The sequence below is a fragment of the Gymnogyps californianus genome, chromosome 2 (genome assembly GCF_018139145.2).
Source record: "Gymnogyps californianus isolate 813 chromosome 2, ASM1813914v2, whole genome shotgun sequence".
Classification (NCBI taxonomy): domain Eukaryota; kingdom Metazoa; phylum Chordata; class Aves; order Accipitriformes; family Cathartidae; genus Gymnogyps; species Gymnogyps californianus.
Genome location: NC_059472.1, coordinates 71501838 through 71522300, shown reverse-complemented (window position 1 = coordinate 71522300; position 20463 = coordinate 71501838). Strand labels below are relative to the sequence as shown.

Genomic DNA, 20463 nt, shown 5'->3' with positions numbered 1-20463 from the left:
CTGACAGTGCATTTTGCCACTGAAAACTCTGACAGTTGAAGTGGAAGAAATGTGTATAAAGTGGCTTAAAACAAATCTGCAGTCCTTCTGGATTATGAAGTGTTTCTACAGCATGCAATGGCTTTGTTGTATACACACAAATGCCAATAATCTCTGTTCAAAAGGAACAGTGGACCTTTGACAGAAATTAAATAACCTGCAAAACTCCAGTGTTCTCCATCATGTGCAAAGGAGAAAAGGATGGTGAGAGGAAAACGGCAATTGCAAAGCATGGAATCTCTTGTTGCATCAGTTGTGCCAGGCACAGACACCTTCAATGCCTATACAAATTGAAGAGCTAAACGTTTGGAAAAGTAAACAAACTGCTTTGGACAGCACGTACTGCTTCATAGGCTGTGGTGCTACACCGCAGGTCCCCAGGCAGCCTTGCTCTCACAGCCAACACAGAAGGGCCAACAGAGACGTGACGGGGCTGAGGAAGCTGGAGCACTGCAGTCACCCTTCACATAAGCTTCGAAAAGTGGGCACACAAAATGCATTTTACGACGGAAAAACCCAAACATGACCATAGCCGCACCACGTTCTGCTATCACCTTTGCATGGTGCTTGTTTGATTTCTCTCCTGTATGATTAAATTCTAATTAAAAAAACACACCACTTGGAAATTTTTGTACTTACATGCACATACACAGAAGCATAATCACATAAGTTTTAGCATGAAGGAAGATGTTGAAAGTTCCTACTTATATGGAACACAAGCTTAATTCATCTTGGGTCACGGATAATGGTGTAGGACTAGCCTGACTTTGCGGAAAATTCTTGGATCATGTGGTGATTAAAATCCTTTACAGAATTCAATTTCTTCTTCCACTATGGATTCCTGTAAGTTACTCTGGTCTCTTGTAGACGTAAAGAGGCAGTGCTGGTGCTTCTGCTTTTCAGTGTGCCACTCCAGAATTTGACCAGAGACCACCAAAGTACCTAGGCTACACCAGCAGTGCAGAAGTTTTAAAATTCAAATATTTGTCAAAACCATTTTTTATTTAATTTTTCAAATTTCTCCTCAGTATAGTTTTCTTCTTGTTTACTCTTTCAGCCTATATTTTTCTCATCTTTACCTTTCTACATTTTAGCACTGTGGAAAAATTTTTAAATTGAAAATAGAAATATTCCAAAATTTTTATTTTTCATTTTTTATGAGGGGATTATAAGTGTGAAAATTTGAAGCCACATTCACATTTTTGGCCTTTTTGGCACCTGAAAGGTCTCAACATACTATTTATTCATGTCTCTATTCTACCCTTTCATCCACTGATATCCACTTTATTCAGGTTCAGGGCTAAGTATTCCCCTCAGTCTAGTATTATGTGATTTTTCAATTGTTTAGCTGAAATAGGTACCAATACGAGGTTTAGATGGATGAGAAATGCAGTGGAGGAGATGCTATCATCAGCTCTCCCCTTATGGCAGGCAATGCTCCTACACATTAATCCAAAGCAGTTAGCCCTCTTTACAAGGGAACGTGTTTGTTTAAGATTGCACATTTTTCAGAAGCATTTTATAGTACAAGAACATACACTAAAGGCTAGTTTCTGATCCCTGGTCTCCACACAGAGCATCATAAAGCAAAACATCCTTACTTGTTGGGGCTCAGTCAGAGTCCTATCGAAGTGGATGAAAACTCTGCTATTGATTTCCACATAAGCAAGACCTCAAGCATCTGACAGAATACTCCTCACAAAAGTCTTGCTCTTCGAGGAAGAAGAAACTAGAATCCTTCAGATAAATCCTGACAATAAACCTCCACAGACACTAGCTGAAATTATACCAGCCTGAAAAATACATAGTCAGTGTCTCTCTGGACTCAGGCCTCTTTTACATCATGATGCACTTTATGCCTTTCTATAGGAAACCAAAGAGTGCACTGGAGAAGGGAGGTTCAGACATTAGACATTAACTGTGCACACACCTGAATATGAAACACATATTTCAGGACCATACTTTGTTAACCTGGCACACTCCACATGTGGAAGCATGCCATGGTGCAAGTCTCCTGCACAGCCAGTGGTGCAGGCTTCCCTGGCCAGCTGTCATCTCCTGCACCTTTCAGGAGAATCACTGACCCACGGCAGCAATCACAGAGAGGTTGTGCATTTGGGGTGCTGAGCCAGACAAGAAGCAGGCTATCCTGGAGTCAACAAGCCACATGAGTGTCACCCTTCACATAGAGCTTCTGGCTTGAAGATCAGCTCAAAGGTTTTTTTGAGACTTCTGCGTTAGCTCCACGTTAACGGCTTCAAAGATACTCAAACAGTGGGAGCCACTCATCTGCTTTCTACTGTTACTTTCCTATTGCATCTTTGTGAGTGTGAGGCAGACTAGATGTGCTCGATGTACTCAAGTCTTGAGTGTGTATTTGCTGAGAACAGTCTGGATACTTTCTTTTCCAAACCAGGCTGGAATAATCCAGTATGTAAGACGTGAATGAACCGGTTACACTGAAGTCTGATCTTCACACTGATGAACATGCATAGTAAATCTAGAAAGGAAAATTAAGCTACAGCCACAGGAAATATGATCAGACTTGTGCCCTGAGTATAAATCTGGAACTTCACTCTTCAGTATTAGAGTTATGTTAACTGACCTGTGAGTTTTTCCAGAACATCAAATCCATGTTTCACAGCAATGATATCAAGAAAAGAGACTGTGCCATCTTCAAACCTAAAGAATGGAATAAATGACCACAGTAAACAAATCATGCAGCTACTGTACAGACTTTAAATCTATTTTGAGAGTTATTATTTTATACTCAGTGAATCTAACTTGCAGAGTGGGAACTCTTCCCTTAGGGATTCATCTTCCAGTCTTGTAGTGTCCTGTGAAGCAAAAATATATTCTTCAAAGCTATAGAGGTTCATATGAACAGTTGCTTGCACATAGAAAGTTATATTTTCCCCTGCGTGGGCTACTTGTGGGTTTTGGATTTTTAAAGTAACAGGTAACAGTTATGTCTTATAAGCTAATGTCACAAGGTCCTAAGTTACCTTCTGACAACGTCGGGAATAGGTGAGGAGACAGGTGGAGACTTTGTGTTTGCCCCCCCTGCCCCCCCAAGTGATTACAATGAATATAGTTGAGTTAGAAGGCAAGAAGAGACCCTCCTTACCTGGAGCAAAGAGGAAGGTCACTAAAAAATCTCCCTCCACGTGCTCCTCCTGGGAATTAAAAATAACTGACCTATAACAAGAGCACTATACAAGGGTGGGGGAAAAGGTGAATCCTCTACCAACGTCTTTTAAAGGAAATATCAAATGGAAACAAAAATGCTGGATTTGATGAACTACTGCAGCCATTCCCACAGTTCAGAAGGATAAGTGCAGCTCCAAGGTGGGGATGTACTAAGGAAGTGGTGCCCAAGAGAATTTCAAGGGGGGCAGAAAGGACAGCATATTAAGCATCAAAATATGTTTTATTTAGGCTTTGTGCACACTGCAGTCCACAAGAAGTTTTAAGGAGTGATCATTCAGCTTGCTTCACCACAACGGGGAACGCAGAATAATGCTGACAACTGATGAAGTCAAAACTGTACAGAACTCACTACCATCTAAGGCTGAACCTGGGGTCACAGCAAGTCTCTAAGAGGGAGGGAGCTATCTCCAAAACTGTAACAGTTAATGCTGGAAATTAACCCCCCAGCAACAAGCCCAAATCTCATGGTTCAAGTTTAAAATTAAACTCTGACCCTGAGGATGAGACTTTCCCAGGGACCTGGTGTTCCTTGAATCTTTCTCAGAAAGGTCTGATGATGTCCACATTGAAAAATGACTGGACAACATAGAGCACAACAAAGGCACTCTTGGGCTGAAAGACTTTACAAGCACACATAATAGACAAGTAAATAGGGGATTACTTTTTTTTTTGCTGGATGTATCATTTTTCATAATGCATATAAAAAGCTTTTGGTGCCACAATTAAGTATGTATTGTGAAAAGGCTCAAAGGTTAAAAATGTCAGGCTTCAAATGCTTTTTCTTTAATAAAATAAACCTCAATAGAATAGCATAATAGCTCTCACTTCTACAGCGATTTTTCTTATTTATCTTCTATTTCATTTTTCTATAGTTATCAAATAGTTTAAACACTGCAAGTGACACTGTCAGGTGAAGGACATATAAAGCTTCCAAAAACATTTGGTTAAAGTTCCACACAAAAGAATAATGCAAGAGTACTGTGTATATATGGTAATATGTTCAGCTGGGATGAAAGAAGACAGATAGAGGCAGCAAATAATTATAAACCAAGTGACAAGAGAAAAGTGGTGGACTGCTACAAGGATGAATGGCCCAAACCAGACCACTCATGCTCACGTATTTCAACACAACATAGGCCAAAGAATCTTTCTTAGGAATTTCTGCATCTTGTCTAGTAATAATAGCAAAGTCTATTGCTCCTGAACTTCAGGGAATAAACCTTGCTAGTTGTCAGTGATGAAATTTAAAACAGCCACTTGTGATTTGAAAGAGACCTAACACCAGGAATATTTTCAGAGAGACCTGTGGCCCGGTATCTGAGGGAAGCAATACTCTATCCAAAAAGCCAGAAAAATTGGGGGAGGAGGAGGAAGAAGAGATAAGGCAGAGGCTAACAGTGGTTTTGGAATTAGATGCAGAAAAACATTAAAAATTTGCACTGGCTGCAGGAAATGTCACAGTGGTCCCACACGGCTGCCAAGGAGAGATTACAGAAAGGATCCATGAGGGGGAATTGACCTGCCCTGCTCAGTTACTGGCAATGGCCAGCAAAGCAAATAAAACACTGGGAACTAAAGACCAGAGCAGAGACGCTGGCACTGAGCCCATCAAGAAGACTGCACAACCCTCAACAACCTTATCATTATCAGAATAGAAAAGCACTTGAAAGGGCAACAAAGGTGCCAGCCTAGATCTTCAAAGGCCTCCAAATCTTACCTATAGTAAAAGGGGAAGTGAAAATTGGATTTCTGTTCAGTAGATGTGATTATTAACTAAGCAGACAACCGCAGTACATGCATTGCTAAGCAATAGAAGAGATGCATGAACCATGGTGCTGTTCTAAGATCTTAAAGATTTTTATGGAAATAGTCCAGAACTTAGGAATCTCTTTCTGTTCAGAAAAAAGAAAGCAAACACAATTGTGGGGTTTTGGTCAAATATTATGCTCCAGAACAGCACAATCATTGTGGCAGTATATGCATCCTGCATTGTTTTGTCAGACCTGCATGATTTATTCTTTCTGAATCACAAAAAAATTGCCTGCTGGGAGCTCCATTGCAAGAATCAGAAGCCATGAAAGAATTGAAAATAATGCTAAAAATATTTGCTCAAAGATATGGGCAAGTCCCTCTTTTTACAATTTAGATATGGACTACTTTGCAACAATCCTCTCTTGTATTTTGTATGTTCATACCGCCCCCTCTATTTCTACATTACTAGCTTTTCATTTCTCATAAAGAAAGCACTAACATTTTGTTATTCCTATAATATGTATATTTACACTACTTCCAGTGCACTTGACTCTCACATATATTCTTCAGATTCACTGAACACCTGATGTGCAATTTCATGTAAAAATTTACAGGAATCATCTATAAATTCTGATATTCAGCAAATTAAGCCTTAAGTGCTACAGCAATTTTACTTAGTACCACAGCAAAACATGATGCTATGATGGGTAGCTATTCCCCTCTTGGGACACAAAGAGCTCTCTCCCAGAATATTTAACTGTATTTAAGATTGGGAGCAAACATGCTCCTTGCATTGCAAAACATTGACTTCAATGGTTACTTTTTTGTTTGATGCAATTGATGCCTCAAATAAATTGTTTCCCCACTCAATGGCAGCTCCAGTGTTAGAATAATCAGTTTAGGATGAAGTTCATCTGAATGCTGGTCTAGAAGCCATTTCCTGAAGTAATAAAGGTTTTGCAGTTGATGATGTATAAAGGATACTTACAAAGGCTAATAATGCAGAATACTAACCCAAGAAACAACAAGCTTACCTCTCTTATCTAGTTCTTATTATAATTGATCCCACTTAATCACATCTGGGATAAGCTCAATTGCTTGGCTGATTGTGTTAGTGAAAAGCTGATAGCATTTCACATCAACCTGCTATCTGACAAACTGGTTAAACAACTCGTGGCATATCAAAAAACAGAGCAGCCTGCCTAAATCAATCAAGGAGTTATGAAGCTGATGAGCTGCTCTTCTTTTCCATGTCACACAAGACCTCTGCTTCTAGAAGCAGCAATTTTTCCTTTGAGTCACGAGAGAAAACTATTGCTTACAGAGAGAGGTCCCACCTTTGGATCTTCCTAGGGATGGAGATAGGCTAGTCTTTCTTTGAATCCTTGTTCAATTGGTTGTTGTGACACTTCTCTGTTAGGCTTCTGCATACAAATGCTATTTTCTAAAGCCACCATCCCACACTTCAGGGCAACTGAAACAAGGAAGGGAACTGACATCTTGGGCAGTTTGAATTCGTCCTCTGCTTAGCCAGGTCACCTTTACGTGGAAATATGATGACAAGAGTCATGGCCTGGACAGATGTGATTGGAAATAAAGTGCTTAAGGACTAAACAAACAACTCATGTTTAAAGAGAGGACTTATGAGTAAAATTTGGTGGAAGGCAAAAATATTACCCTGGAGTTGGACAGCACTGACTTAAGTCAGGAGTCCAAAAGGGCCCTCAAGACCCATCAGCCAATGCTGAGGTGGTGAAATATCTTGCATAACGTAAGGTATTCTGTAAATGGAAAGTATACAAGGCATAGCTTTTAGGTATTTTGGGTGGGAGCCCCTGCCTCTGGATTCGGGGAAGGCTGACTTGCTTAGCAGGCAGATGAGTGATTCAGCTGGTTTTTTTACCAGCTTTTACCGAGACAAAGTAAATCCAGACACAGAGCCACTGCACATGTGCAATTTCTGTCCATAACACAGCCCAGAGCTTTGAAACTTTGATAAAAATCCCATCACAAGGTCAAAAATAATTCTGCTCATTTGAGAGCATTGCTGAGTCAATGCAAAGTGCAATGAGGGAGCGCAGGGGGGAACATCACTGTCAGCCAGCTTCCCCTCTCCTTTACACCGGGGTAATAACTCCATTTAGGTCAAATGAGCAGAAGTCATTCCTGAGTTTCTAAAGCAGGTAAAAGTGAAACCAAATCCACAGAGAAAGCATATTTCTTGAATAAACTGCTTTTCTTTTCTTTTTTCTTTTTTTAAACACTCCTCAAGAGTGGAGCTGCCCTTTGAAGTGAGATGTTACATGAGTTCCTTTCATCTTTTCAATTCATTTATTTTCATCTAATTAAAAAGTACAACAATACAGAGAGGTTCTCGGTATGCATTTCAAAGTAGTTCATTCAGATACTATTTTTCACCTCTTAGAGATATTCCATATCACCTCCACGTGAAACAACTGTCTTCACAAATTTAATTTTTACATTTTATACATTTAATTGTTTATTCTAAATTGACATTTGCTGGAATTACAATAGCACCAAGGGTATACAGTGTCAAGCTTATGGCTGTAGGAACAGACTGTTTTCAGTCATATTTGTGTTCTTAGGTTAGTAATTGCCATCTCTGATACTAGCAGGGGAACAGATCTTAATTGGTCTCACTGCTTTCCAACATCAAAACCCAACATTTGCAAAAGGAGCTATATTTGTTTTGCTTTTCCTTAACTTAAAATACATCATTACCACTCTATGAAACCTTTAGGGCCCTGTTCTGCTCTTTAGCACATCTATCAACTCCTCCTGAGACAAAGTTCTCAGGTAGCTTTCCAGGGTGTTTGTGGCTCTCCAGAGGACTCACTCCCCTCAATCTGGCTTTGTCTCCCATAGATGATGCTCTTCATTTTTAGCAATTTGCCAGTTGTCCGTATTAGTCACTTTCTTAACTGGGTGAAACCCTGCTCACGTTAACACCAACAGCTGAATTTGAAGGCAGCATCACACAAGACCAAGCATTTATCTGTGGGCTTTTTGATCTTCTGCTAGTAAAACCTTTGGAACAGGATCTGATTCCCAGACTGCTAACCTCAGGTATACACTCCCTTTGAACTAAGTATCTTTGTTTCACACGGTAGATGCCACTGAAGCAAGTAAATAAAATTAGGGGATAGCCTGTTGTAACGGGCATGTATGCTATCATTAAACTATGCTTTCATAATAATCTAACTTTTGCCTGCACAGGAGCATGCTACAGTAAGCCAAGAATTTAAATGTTAGGAGCACAGTAATAAATTATAGACCTCTGAATAAGACACCTACTCTCATCACTTTAGCAACTCCTTTTTACCTCTGTTAGTGGCACATTACACGTTCATGAGCGATGATTGTTTCTCACACAATGAAAGGAAAATGCTTATCCAGTGCCCGAACAACTGCCACTTGTGGAGGAGAAAACTGAATGAATAAATCAATCCATTTTTATTTCTCATATGTCCCTGTGCACCTCTCCTTTACGTGCAATTTGGTGAACTTCTAACTGGTAACTTTGCTCACTACCTATATCTAGAAAAATCTTCCCCTTTTGCACTGAAAATTAGCAATCCTTGAGTCTGTTAATCAAGTCTGTCTGAATGACACATTCTGATTTTGCAGATTATCAGCTCCTCAGGGCTCTGCCTTTCAGTAAAAACCACACTTCTGACAACTATGCATCACAATTACTTTCAGCTGTATGCAACTTTTCAATAAAATTAGATTTCTCCTACTAATAACATTTTTACAACTAATAGTTTACAATATATTTTAAAAAATATTTATATAAGAGCTTTACCCATAAGCATTTAAACCTCACAACAATGAATCAGTTGTATCTCAGGGATTACATACTCCCCCCATCAACCCCTACATGGACCCTCCAAAGTCAAAGAATAATAATACTACTTTTTTTTCCCCACCAGAAGAGTCATTGGTCACAAAAAAACCTGCACCACATTTGTCACTGGCCAAAGGTTCCCTTCCAAATTCACAAAACAGGCCAATGTAGTTTCATCGCATTGACGGGGCAGAGGGGGAGAAATAAAATAATCTTTAATTTTAAAATTCTATCATGCAAAGGGATATTTCCTCGAGGTATATTAAATTTAAGTCTTCAGGAACATGAGGTCTGCTGGCTAACTAGCCTCAAAGAATAATATGTTCAACTATCAGCTAGTTAGCTTGCAACTTATACTCATTCATCTTAACTTGTAACTTATTAATGTCAACAAGAACTCCATTAAAGTGCAATTCAGTGTGAGCAAGTGTATTGCAAATTATTTCTGTATCTGTCTGAGTATTTAACATTTGATATGCATTATTCTCCCATGATTAAATATCAATAATCCAAATGTTCACACCTCTGCTTCCCACGGGAAGGTAATATCCAGATATAACCCCAAGTAACAGTTAAAGTGAGCAATTTGCAAAGTGTATTTGCAAACTGTTCACTGATCAGTTATGAGTAATGAATCATTAATAAAAATTCAAAGCCCTTTCTTTGATTTTCTCCTTAGGAGGAAAGAAAAGATGAAAGACATTCTGGAGATAAATTTTTCATAGGCAATAATCTGACCAGCTGTAATCATTTGTCCATGTTCAGTATAAACAGTTTTGTTTATTTCCTCATGAAGATTGAGATGCAATCTTTCATCCTTAAACAGGTTCATTTGGGGATAAAGAATAACTTTGTAATGAATTGCTAAAGACAAATCAATTTAAAATTTGGCAGACAAAAAAGGCTCCACTTGAACATGAATTTATTCTTTAAAATCCACACATAAAAATACCGCTGTCTAATCATGTGTGCCAGTGAGGCAGACCCAGATCAATGACGTCGGATAATGTTAGCAGTAACTTATCCTCAGATAATAGAGAAAAATCCCTGTGATTGCTTTCCAATGGGTGGGCTCCATTCTGCAGAAAGGTCTGTGCCTCAAAGCAGGGGTTACTGCAATGTGTAAGTCTTATTTCCACTGCAGATAGAAGTGAATCCAGCAACACTTCTGAGCACTTTATTTCCTCAGTTAGGGCGGTGAAAAGACTTCTCTGATCCCATGCAGAAAGCTTCTTTCTCTAGCAATAAAAATTCTTCCTGGACCTAATTTTCAGAGGCAATGTATACCCAAGATTAGCAGAATCCATTGGGAGCTGTGAATGAAAACAGGTTCTTCACTATTAAGCCCGTCATGTTAAACCATTCCGTCTTGAGCCACCATTTGGGGCAGATTTGCTCTTCCTTCATGGCAACCTGAAAACTAACTTAAAGAATTTCAAATGTTGGTACTGTCAGTAAGACAGAGGCTCAAAATGTGCTCGTGATCATGAGGGATCTGGACAGGCTGGATCGATGGGCTGAGGCCAATTGTATGAGGTTCAACAAGGTTAAGTGCTGGGTCCTGCACTTGGGTCACAACAACCCCAGGCAACGCTATGGGCTTGGGGAGGAGTGGCTGGAAAGCTGCCCGGTGGAAAAGGACCTGGGGGTGTTAGTTGACAGCCGGCTGAATATGAGCCAGCAGTGCGCCTAGGTGGCCAAGCGGCCAACAGCATCCTGGCTTGTATCAGAAATAGTGTGGCAGCAGGACAAGGAAGGATCGTCCCTTTGTACTCGGCATTGGTGAGGCCGCACCTCAAATACTGTGTTCAGTTTTGGGCCCCTCACTACAAGAAAGACATTGAGGTGCTTGAGTGTGTCCAAAGAAGGGCAACGAAGCTGGTGAAGGGTCTACAGAACAAGTGTTATGAGGAGCGGCTGAGGGAACTGGGATTGTTTAGTCTGGAGAAAAGGAGGCTCAGGGGAGACCTTATCGCTCTCTACAACTACCTGAAAGGAGGCTGTAGCGAAGTGGGTGTCAGTCTCCTTTCCCCAGTAACAAGCGATAGAACGAGAGGAAATGGCCTCAAGTTGCACCAGGGGAGGTTTAGATTGGATATTAGGAAAAATTTCTTCATTGAAAGGGTTGTCAAGCATTGGAACAGGCTGTCCAGGGAAGTGGTTGAGTCACCATCCCTCGAGGTATTTAACAGACATGTAGATGTGGCACTTAGGGACATGGTTTAGGGGTGGACTTGGCAGTGTTAGGTTTATGGTTGGATTTGATGATCTTAAAGGTCTTTTCCAACCTAAATGATTCTATGATTCTATGATAGTGATACCACAAAAAAGAGAAAGGAGGTGGGGGGAGTAAGAGTTCTCAACAGAAATGAGTATTTTTGCTGGTAGGCAGGAAGTTAAAAAAATAAAAAGAAATAGAGAATTTTTGTCTTCCTCCATCACTGCCTATTCTATTAGTTTTCCAACTGAAAAGAAATACAGAGTAAGGTCCCATCTATACTTTTCTGATGCAGCTACAAAATAGTCTAAGCCAAAACTCATGGGGACAGGAATGCTTCTTGCAAATGTTGCCTTCAACGTGGCTCAGGACTGCACAGAATCTCCCCAGATGCCAGGTCTTGCTAAATTACAGTGAACCTTCAGGTCCAGATCTTCTTCCGCTGGAAATCAGGGAAGTGTTGAAGGCATCACAGGCCAGCTGGACTCTGAACGACACGTCCACATGGCAGCTGTCTTCATGGGAAACTGCACTTAGCATCTTTGCACTCACCACTGACTCAGATAAAGTACAAGCAAAAAATAATTTTCTTTTTTATAAAGTGGAATGAGTATTAAGTGGATGTCAGAAGCCTTCATGCATGTGCTGAATATTTAGTAGCTGTCAGCAAGAATACAATGATATCAGTGTTTGTTGTCTTTCACTTCTGATGAGAATGTGCATGTATGTGGAACTGCCCGTAGTTGGTGGCATATGCCAACAACTTACAAGTAGTAACAAGTAAGTACTAAGCAGCTAAATTGAGTTTAATGTATGATATATGTACCAACAACTCCCTGTGTATCCAGAAAGGCTGGCAGCTTGACAGGACCTGCATTTTTAAATTACTGCTACAAAACAACTTAGGTTCAGAATAAGGTCTGATCAGCTAGTTTGCAAGTTGAGGCCTTTGTAATAACAGTAAAATCGTCGAAGCAGATTGAGAAGAGACAAATACAAGGAAGACTTCAGCTAATAAGGCATTCCAAGGTTATACATGCAACCTTTTTAGGCCTAGGGAGTGCAGCCAACTGAGACTTTCACAAGCAAAAAATCATATTCTTGCTGCCCCACTCTCATGCTTGGAAGAAAATATTACATAGTAAGATATACTACACCAAACCAGGTGCAGCCTGGCAATCAACAGTTTTACTGCAAAACCTACCAAGCTATCTTTCCACTTTGGGACCTCAGAACTACTATAATATGCAGACCTCTTGCAATGTTTTTTTCATTTTTCAGCATTGTTATGAGGCTTGCTAAGACTTCACACAACCCTGTGAGGTCAACTGGTAGCATCTCACTCATAAGATGAGGACAGGGAAGTTGAAGAAGTAAGTGACTTTTCCTTCCAAGGACCTACTCTAACTGATTTGCCATGCTTGGTCTGGATATTGGGAGTTACCAAATTTCCAGAAAATTGAACTCACCACAGTGATACTGAATTAGCAAGTACTCCTAATTTCTCACTGTTTTAAGTAGTCTGCAGCTTATACTGCAGAAAGCCAAGAATCCTTTCAATGCAAGTGCCTCTCCTCTTCAACAGGAGGGCAGTGATGGAGACCCCAGGAATATCATGTGCTCATGTTATAAACAAAGGTAGCTGCTTTAGCTTTCACAGGTGTCCTGGACCTGCATTGATAAGGTCAGTAACTGGAGGAAGTTCTGGAAGTCTTCCAGTCATCCGAGTCCAGAAGAAAGGATCACCTCAACTAACAGTTCCTTCAAGGACTCAGGAAAATTCTGGCATGTTGCCTGGTGTTGCTGATTTCTGAAGTAAGGAGCACAGAGAGATGACTCCTATCCCTGGCTTTGACAGAAAAGAGCATGAGTCAGGTAGATGAGGAGACAGTAAGGTAAAGAAACAGCAGAGGGTTAGGAGTATGTGCATCAATAGAGAAATAAAAAGTTTAATATTCATAGAAGCATTTGTTATGTAAGTAATATCATCCCAGCTATCATCCAAACAGAAAACAGGATAATGAGTGGGTGAAAAAAGCAGAGATGTTTATAAGCTAAGACAAAGTACGTGGGCTACAAAACGGAGGGATTAGAGCCTCTATAGGACACTTGACATGCGTATGTGGTAGAAAAATAATCAAAAATTGAAAACATGTGCTAAAGAAAACACATAAATATAAGAGAGGTGGTGGTGAAGAAAACAAATATTTTGAAATGAAATCTCTTTGGTGAGGTGTTCAAAACAAGCAGGACTAGTTGCTGAGTTTCTGCTATAGGCTATAGGCTATGCAGGAAAAATCGTTTTTGGGTAACAACAGATACTTTTCTATCACTCTTACAGAAATAAATACTACCTTAACTTTCCTACAAGCAAAACCAAGATAACAAAAATGGTTGTGTTCAATTATTCCTTAACATCAGAGCCAAACCCAAACAAAACCTGTATTGTGGTTTAACCCCAAGCGGCACCTAAGCACCACACAGCCCCTCGCTCGCTCCCCCCCAGTGGGATGGGGGAGAGACTCAGAAAAGTGAGAAAACTTGTGGGTTGAGATAAAGACAGTTTAATAGGGAAAGCAAAAGCCCTGCATGCAAGCAAAGCAAAACAAGGAATTCATTCACCACTTCCCATCAGCAGGCAGGTGTTCAGCCATCTCCAGGAAAGCAGGCCTCCATCATGTGTAACGGTGACTTGGGAAGACAAACACCATCGCTCTGAACGTCCGTCCCCCTTCCTTCTTCCTCCCCCAGCTTTATATGCTGAGGATGACATCCTATGGTATGGAATATCCCTTTGGTCAGCTGGGGTCAGCTGCCCGGCTGTGTCCCCTCCCAACTTCTTGTGCACCCCCAGCCTCCTCGCTGGTGGGGTGGTGTGAGAAGCAGAAAAGGCCTTGACTCTGTGTAAGCACTGCTCAGCAGTAACTAAAACATCCCTGTATTATCAACACTGTTTCCAGCACAAATCCAAAACATAGCCCCATACTAGCTACTATGAAGAAAATTAACTCTATCCCAGCCAAAACCAGCACAACCTGCTACAAATAAAATAATTATCTGAAAAATGGCTTTTACAAACAGTTAGACAATACATGATGGAAGACTTTGACTGATAGAAACCCTGGTCAGCGGGATTACAAGTTTACGCAGCACAGACAGATAAGCAACCTCAAACGAGGTTTTGAATGTGATGGGGGAAAAATGAGACATTAATGAAATTACTTGGTCAGGAAAACTGAACGGAAGTCATCAGATTCTTAGATATAGAGGAGAACTAAAATTACTTGAACTTGAGCTTCAAAAATGCATGGAATTTGCATCCCAAAAGAATGAAAAAAGAAAGAAAACGAACTTTTAGAGAAGGCCTCCAGCAATAACCTGCACTAAAAAAAAACCTCTGAAGAGAGATTTTAGCACTGCTTATAAAAGCCGACATGAAATCAGAAAAAGTGCTGCTCAGTGAAGGAAGCTACTGTTGGAAGGACAGAAAGCACAGGGATAAAGTGAGAATTCCCAAAAGCCAAGCCCTAACAAAGCAAATTAAACTGAACAGCACACTAATCTTTATGTAAAATCAAAGGAAAACATAAATAATATATAATAACACACATAATATATAATGAAAGAAGGAATACAAATAAAAAGAAAAGGACAATGATATTCAAGAAACAAAGAGCTGGAAGAGGAAAAAGGGTCTGAAAACTAAATGAGTACTTGGCTTCAGATTTTAACAAGGACTCTGATGAAAAACATAGGTCAGGACAGGGTGACTCATGGCTGAAAGGGTGTGGAAAGTGTGAAAATTGAAGTTATTGCAACTGGTGTGGAAACTCACTTCAAAGGTTTTAATGTACTTGAACACAGGCAGACAGACAAACTATGTTGCAGAATAGTAAGAAATTGGCATGAAAAACTCCCAAGTCCAATAACACAGGCCAGTAAACAAATTTGTCAAATCAGGAATGGAAAACAGAAAACACAATATTTCTACTGAAGAAAGGGAAACAGAGTGATCCAGGCAACAACACATCTGTTAGCTTGACCTCAGTGTTATGTACGTCCTGAAAACAAGTTTTGAATGAAAGGACAATTAAATGAGTAAATAAAAGCACGTTCAAATGCACCATGGATTGTGCCAATGGAAAATCAAGCCCAGAGAGGCTGCCATTTTAAGAGCATATTATTTTTCTAGGCAAAGGAAATGCAGAACTAATTTATCTGGATTTCAGTAAAACATTACCTCTAGTGCCATATGAAAAGCTATTACAGAATAAGGAACATTAGAAGAGTGCTACAGTAGGCTAAGAAATTGTGCTGAAAGGGGAACTACTAAGCTAGGAAAAGGTTACCTGTTTAGTTCCTCAAGCACTGGTTTTGGGACAAGTATCTCTTTTAGTAGTCTCAGTAATGATCCTGGCATAAAAGGTAGGAATGTGAAGATAAAACAGGCTGCTGAAGTGAAATTTGGAGATTGTCAGTGCAGAAGATGGTGCTGTATATTGTGTGCAGTAAGAAACAGATAATGTTGAAAACCCTAAAAACAGAAACAAGATTAAATGTATAATATACTATAATGTATGATAAGTACATCATCATGCATAAACCCTATTACGCAGTTAGGGATTACTGACATTAACTTCTGCCATGAAGTGCAGGAGTGTCATCTGAAACATCAGATTTATTAGTTGATCAGATCAGTTATCAGCCATCAGCATGACAGACAAGAAAACATGCTAGGACTTACAGATAGAAAAAATATTAACACCATTAATAAAGGTCTGATAAGATTTTCTGTGGCATGCATATCATATGCATATGATGATCAGAGAAAAGGAAAGCCCATCTTATAAAATTGTTCAGTTCACTTAGTATGGAAATTCAAAGCTAAGTCGAATTGCTTTTGGTAGGTCTAGAGATGGAAAAGGTGGGTAATAACCAGGGAGGAAAAAGAGCTACAGGACAAAATGCAGATAAATGACCAAACTAACTACAAGATAATACAGACTGCAAATTAGAAGTCTTGCGTCCATCCAAGATACGCGATAATAGAACAATTTTCCAAAAGGAGTAGAAAGAACAAACCAAAACCAACATGCCCTCCCTCCCCTGTGCCAAAGGTCTCCCCCTCATTCTGCACACAGGCCCAGTATGAAGAAGGGATTATATAGTGTGGGTGTCTTTGACAGCAAATAGTTTGATTACATGACCCAGAAGGTTTTTGCCTCTCCTAAGAATCCAATAAATGGAAATGCCAAAATAGCAACTCCTCTCACTTTATGAAACTGCATATGAAAATAACATAAATACAGAAGTCTGTAACTTTGGGAACCTCTGAAAACCCTGGAGTCATCCCTCTTGATGACTTTCCTCTGACCAAGGCAGTTCCATTTGACACCCAATTAAGGTGGCACTGTCTTGCGCAACATCAGTTGTATAAAGAGACTACTGAGACATGAGCAAAAGAAATGCACTTACTAACGGCATTTTTTTCTTATAAATTTGTCTATTGGGTTTCTGTGGCAAGGTTTTGGTAGTGGGGGGGCTACAGGGATGGCTTCTGTGAGAAGCTGCTAGAAGCTTCCCCTGTGTCCGATAGAGCCAATGCCAGCCGGTTCCAAGATGGACCCGCCACTGGACAAGGCCGAGCCGATCAGCAACAGTGGTAGCACCTCTGTGATAACATATTTAAGAAGGGGGAAAAAAAACCTGCACAACAGCAATTGCAGCTGGAGAGAGGAGTGAGAATCTGTGAGAGAAACAACTCTGCAGACACCAAGGGCAGGGAAGAAGGAGGGGGAGGAGGTGCTGCAGGCGCCAGAGCAGAGATTCCCCTGCAGCCTGTGGTGACGACCATGGTGAGGCAGGCTGTCCTCCTGCAGCCCATGGAGGTCCGCGGTGGAGCAGATATCCACCTGCAGCCTGTGGAGGACCCCACATCGGAGCAGGTGGATACCCGAAGGACGCTGTGACCCTGTGGCAGCCTGTGCTGGAGCAGGCTCCTGGCAGGCCCTGTGGAAAGAGGAGCCCACACTGGAGCAGGTTTGCAGGCAGGACTTGTGACCCCGCGGGGGACCCACGCTGGAGCAGTCTGTTCCTGAAGGACTGCACCGCATGGAAAGGACCCATGCTGGAGCAGTTCGTGAAGAACTGTAACCTGTGGGAAGGACTCACGTTGGAGAAGTTCGTGGAGGACTGTCTCCCGTGGGAGGGACCCCACGCTGGAGCAGGGGAAGAGTGTGAGGAGTCCTCCCCCTGAGGAGGAAGGAGCAGCAGAAATAATATGTTATGAACTGACCGTAACCCCCATTCTCCGTCCCCCTGCTCCGCTGTGGGGGAAGAGGTAGAGAATTCAGGAGTAAAGTTAAGCCTGGGAAGAAGGGAGGGGTGGGGGGAAGGTGTTTTTAAGATTTGGTTTTATTTCTCATTATCCTACTCTGATTTGACTGGTAATAAATTAAATTAATTTTTTTCCCCAAGTCGAGTCTGTTTTGCCCGTGACGGTAATTGGTGAGTGATCTCCCTGTCCTTATCTCGAGCCACAAGCCTTTCGTTATATTTTCTCTCCCCTGTCCAATTGAGGAGGGGGAGTGATAGAGCGGCTTTAGTGGGCACCTGGCGTCCAGCCAGGGTCAACCCACCACAATCTGCAGGCATGTTCTACCAGCCTGACAGTATTGCATATTGACTAGGTCCATATGCTTCCCGTAAGGAGGGTCTCTGGTGATGGTGGCAAGGAATAAAAAGATAGTTTTATTTAGATTAATTGTCATGGAAGTAAAAGGTGATCTTGACAGCTGTATGATTTTATAAAATGATGTTAACACAGTAAAAATAGAAATACCCACCTCCATAAATGTTTTTTTCACGTAAAAGTACAGAAAATCTCTCTGCCTCAATCATAGCAGACACAAAAGAATCATCAATAAAGGAAAACTGTACAGTGACATTGTAATACAAAATACTAATTTGAAAAAAATCAACATGCACCAATCTATTCTCTCTTATCAATAAAAGCAGTTTCAAAATTCAGCTGTCAATGAGTGTACAATCCTCCTGGTTGGAAATATATTGAGTTTTTGTATATGCTACAGAGAGTATACCAGTGAGTATAAGACAAAATGGTTGCAAGCAAGTTTCACAGAATTGCATCCCCCCACCACAGTAAAATAGATATGTTTTCTATAAAAAGCCCACTGGAGAAGAGTTTCTCATAGTTCATTTACCAACCAAAGACTAGCCAGGGCTGAAATGAAACTACCTGCTCTTCCACTACTTTGATGTTTCAGGTACAGTACATAGATATTTCAGGGACATGCAGACAGGTAACTGATGTTTGTAAAATAATAGGCAGTGAAGATGTTTGGTATGAGTAGAAATATCCAATAAAAGAACCAGCTGAGGTTGCTCCAAATATAATACTGTTTCTTTAGACTTGCTAACTGCTAGGCAGAACTAAATATGGCAGAAAGCAGGTAGCTCTCCATGCAGGGAATTCATAATAATATACAGAGGAAAGTATAATCGCACTTGAAAATATGCTTAGTACTATACAAGTAATGAAGTACTTTGCAAAAACAGAGTCTTAGGAAGATAGCAAACAAATCAAAAAGAAAATTCACATTCATTGAGTTGACATAGGCTCTGACTCGGCCAAAAGGATGCTGCAGTGTTGTATCACAGCACGATGGTAAGCAGCACACAGCATTGCCGCCCACAGCTTGGCTGCCAGACTCTCAAATTTCTCAGGACAAAGGAAAATAGTTTGCATTAACAGAATGGGAGCTCTCCAACAGCAGAAAGTTCCCCACTGGAAAACAAATATGAAATTGGAGAGAAAAGGTACACAGAGTTGCCATTCACAAATGGCAGTTTTTAGGGAAATACAGGAATCATAGGAGTATGAAGCCTAAAATACCACCCATCCAGTATTTTGGTGGTTGGAGGAACCTATGATTTTAAATTTAGTTCAATACTAGTCTTCTATGTCAGAGAGCAGAAATCTGGGATTTCATACGGCAGTCTCATACGGCATCTTAAAATGACACAACCAGTAGGTCACGGCAAAGTTTTGCCTTCAAAACAATTTTTCACATAATGAATTCCAAATATATTTCAGATATTTTAATCTCTTAATATACGTAGAAAACTCCATATAAAACCTAATAAGACTTGTCAGGCCATTCAGTATTTTGATATATCAGCTATGCTTTTGGAAGACTTCTTTCCTCCAGCCTCCCTTCCCCATATATGTTAATGTTTGCTTTACTGGATATAATTACTGAAAAAATGCAGTTGAGATTAGATTTCAGTTATAATTAATGATGAATGTGTCAAAGTATTATGATGTTGTTTATCACACTGCTTGCAATGTAATTTAGTGCAATAATACTAAGACTTGCTATGTGACAGTTATTTAGCATTTAAGTCTTCTTAAGATGCTCTGCAGAGTATCCTGAATGTTAACTATAGGGAGATTATTTTATACAAAAGCAGCTTCAGGCAAAATGTAGCGACAAGTTGCTAGAGCCCAGCAAAAGCTCTTAAATCATATGTCATCGACAAGCTGAAATATAATAATTAAATAATCTCGACATGTTGTAAAGCTAATGAGAAATCCAAAGGATAAAATTAAAAATTGACATTAATAGGGCAGCTTAACCATATGAGGAAAAACCCAGTCTTTGTTCTTTCTGATACAATTTCTGAAGAGATATCTTCCTTTTCAATGTGTACATACACACAAAAGATTGAAACCTAAGATCCTGGGGGGAAAAAAAAAAGTAATAACTTTGGATGCCATAGACAGACAGCTCAGGATATTTTAAGGTAAGTCTTAACTGCCCCGGTTAGGGTTTTTTTTCCTCTTTGTAGCCACTAAATTAATTTTGTTTTCACCTCAGACATAGTTCTAAAGAATTTTCTACTCTCAGGGTGTCCCCGTTGCGTATTCACTTGTATGCTTGTGAATCCTGTTGCTGGCCTTAGGCCTTCTTCTGCAATGAATGTGCAAGTTTGCCCTGAGGAGCCGTGTCCCAGCACAGCACAGAGCTGCTCTCAGTGACCTCAGATCTGAAAGGAAAGCAATAGTTTTACATGTGTTGCCCGTGACAACTAAACAAAGATAACTGATTGCAACATGTCTTTACCAGGAAAATATCAGGCATGGAGGGAAACAACAAAGAATATGTTCATTATTTTTGTAGTTAGTGTGGTTAGAATGAAAAAGTTTTAATGCTCAGTCTAAGTCTAGATGCAAGGTCTAGTTTAAGAAAAATTGTACAAGCATATAGAAAATCAGTTCATTTTGGGATACTATTTTCAAGTTGTGACATGGTGAAAACTCATACTTAAAGTTCAAACTTCACAACAGAATTTG

General features: G+C 40.3%; 1 protein-coding gene across 1 annotated transcript in view; it reads right to left on the bottom strand.

Annotated features, from left to right (window-relative positions):
• Window positions 1–20463, bottom strand: part of MOCOS (molybdenum cofactor sulfurase) — a 226509-nt gene that overhangs the window by 95201 nt on the left and 110845 nt on the right. Inside the window, exon 5 of the mRNA XM_050892742.1 lies at window positions 2645–2721. Within this exon, the coding sequence (XP_050748699.1) occupies window positions 2645–2721 (77 nt within the window). The remainder of the gene's footprint in view (window positions 1–2644; window positions 2722–20463) is intronic.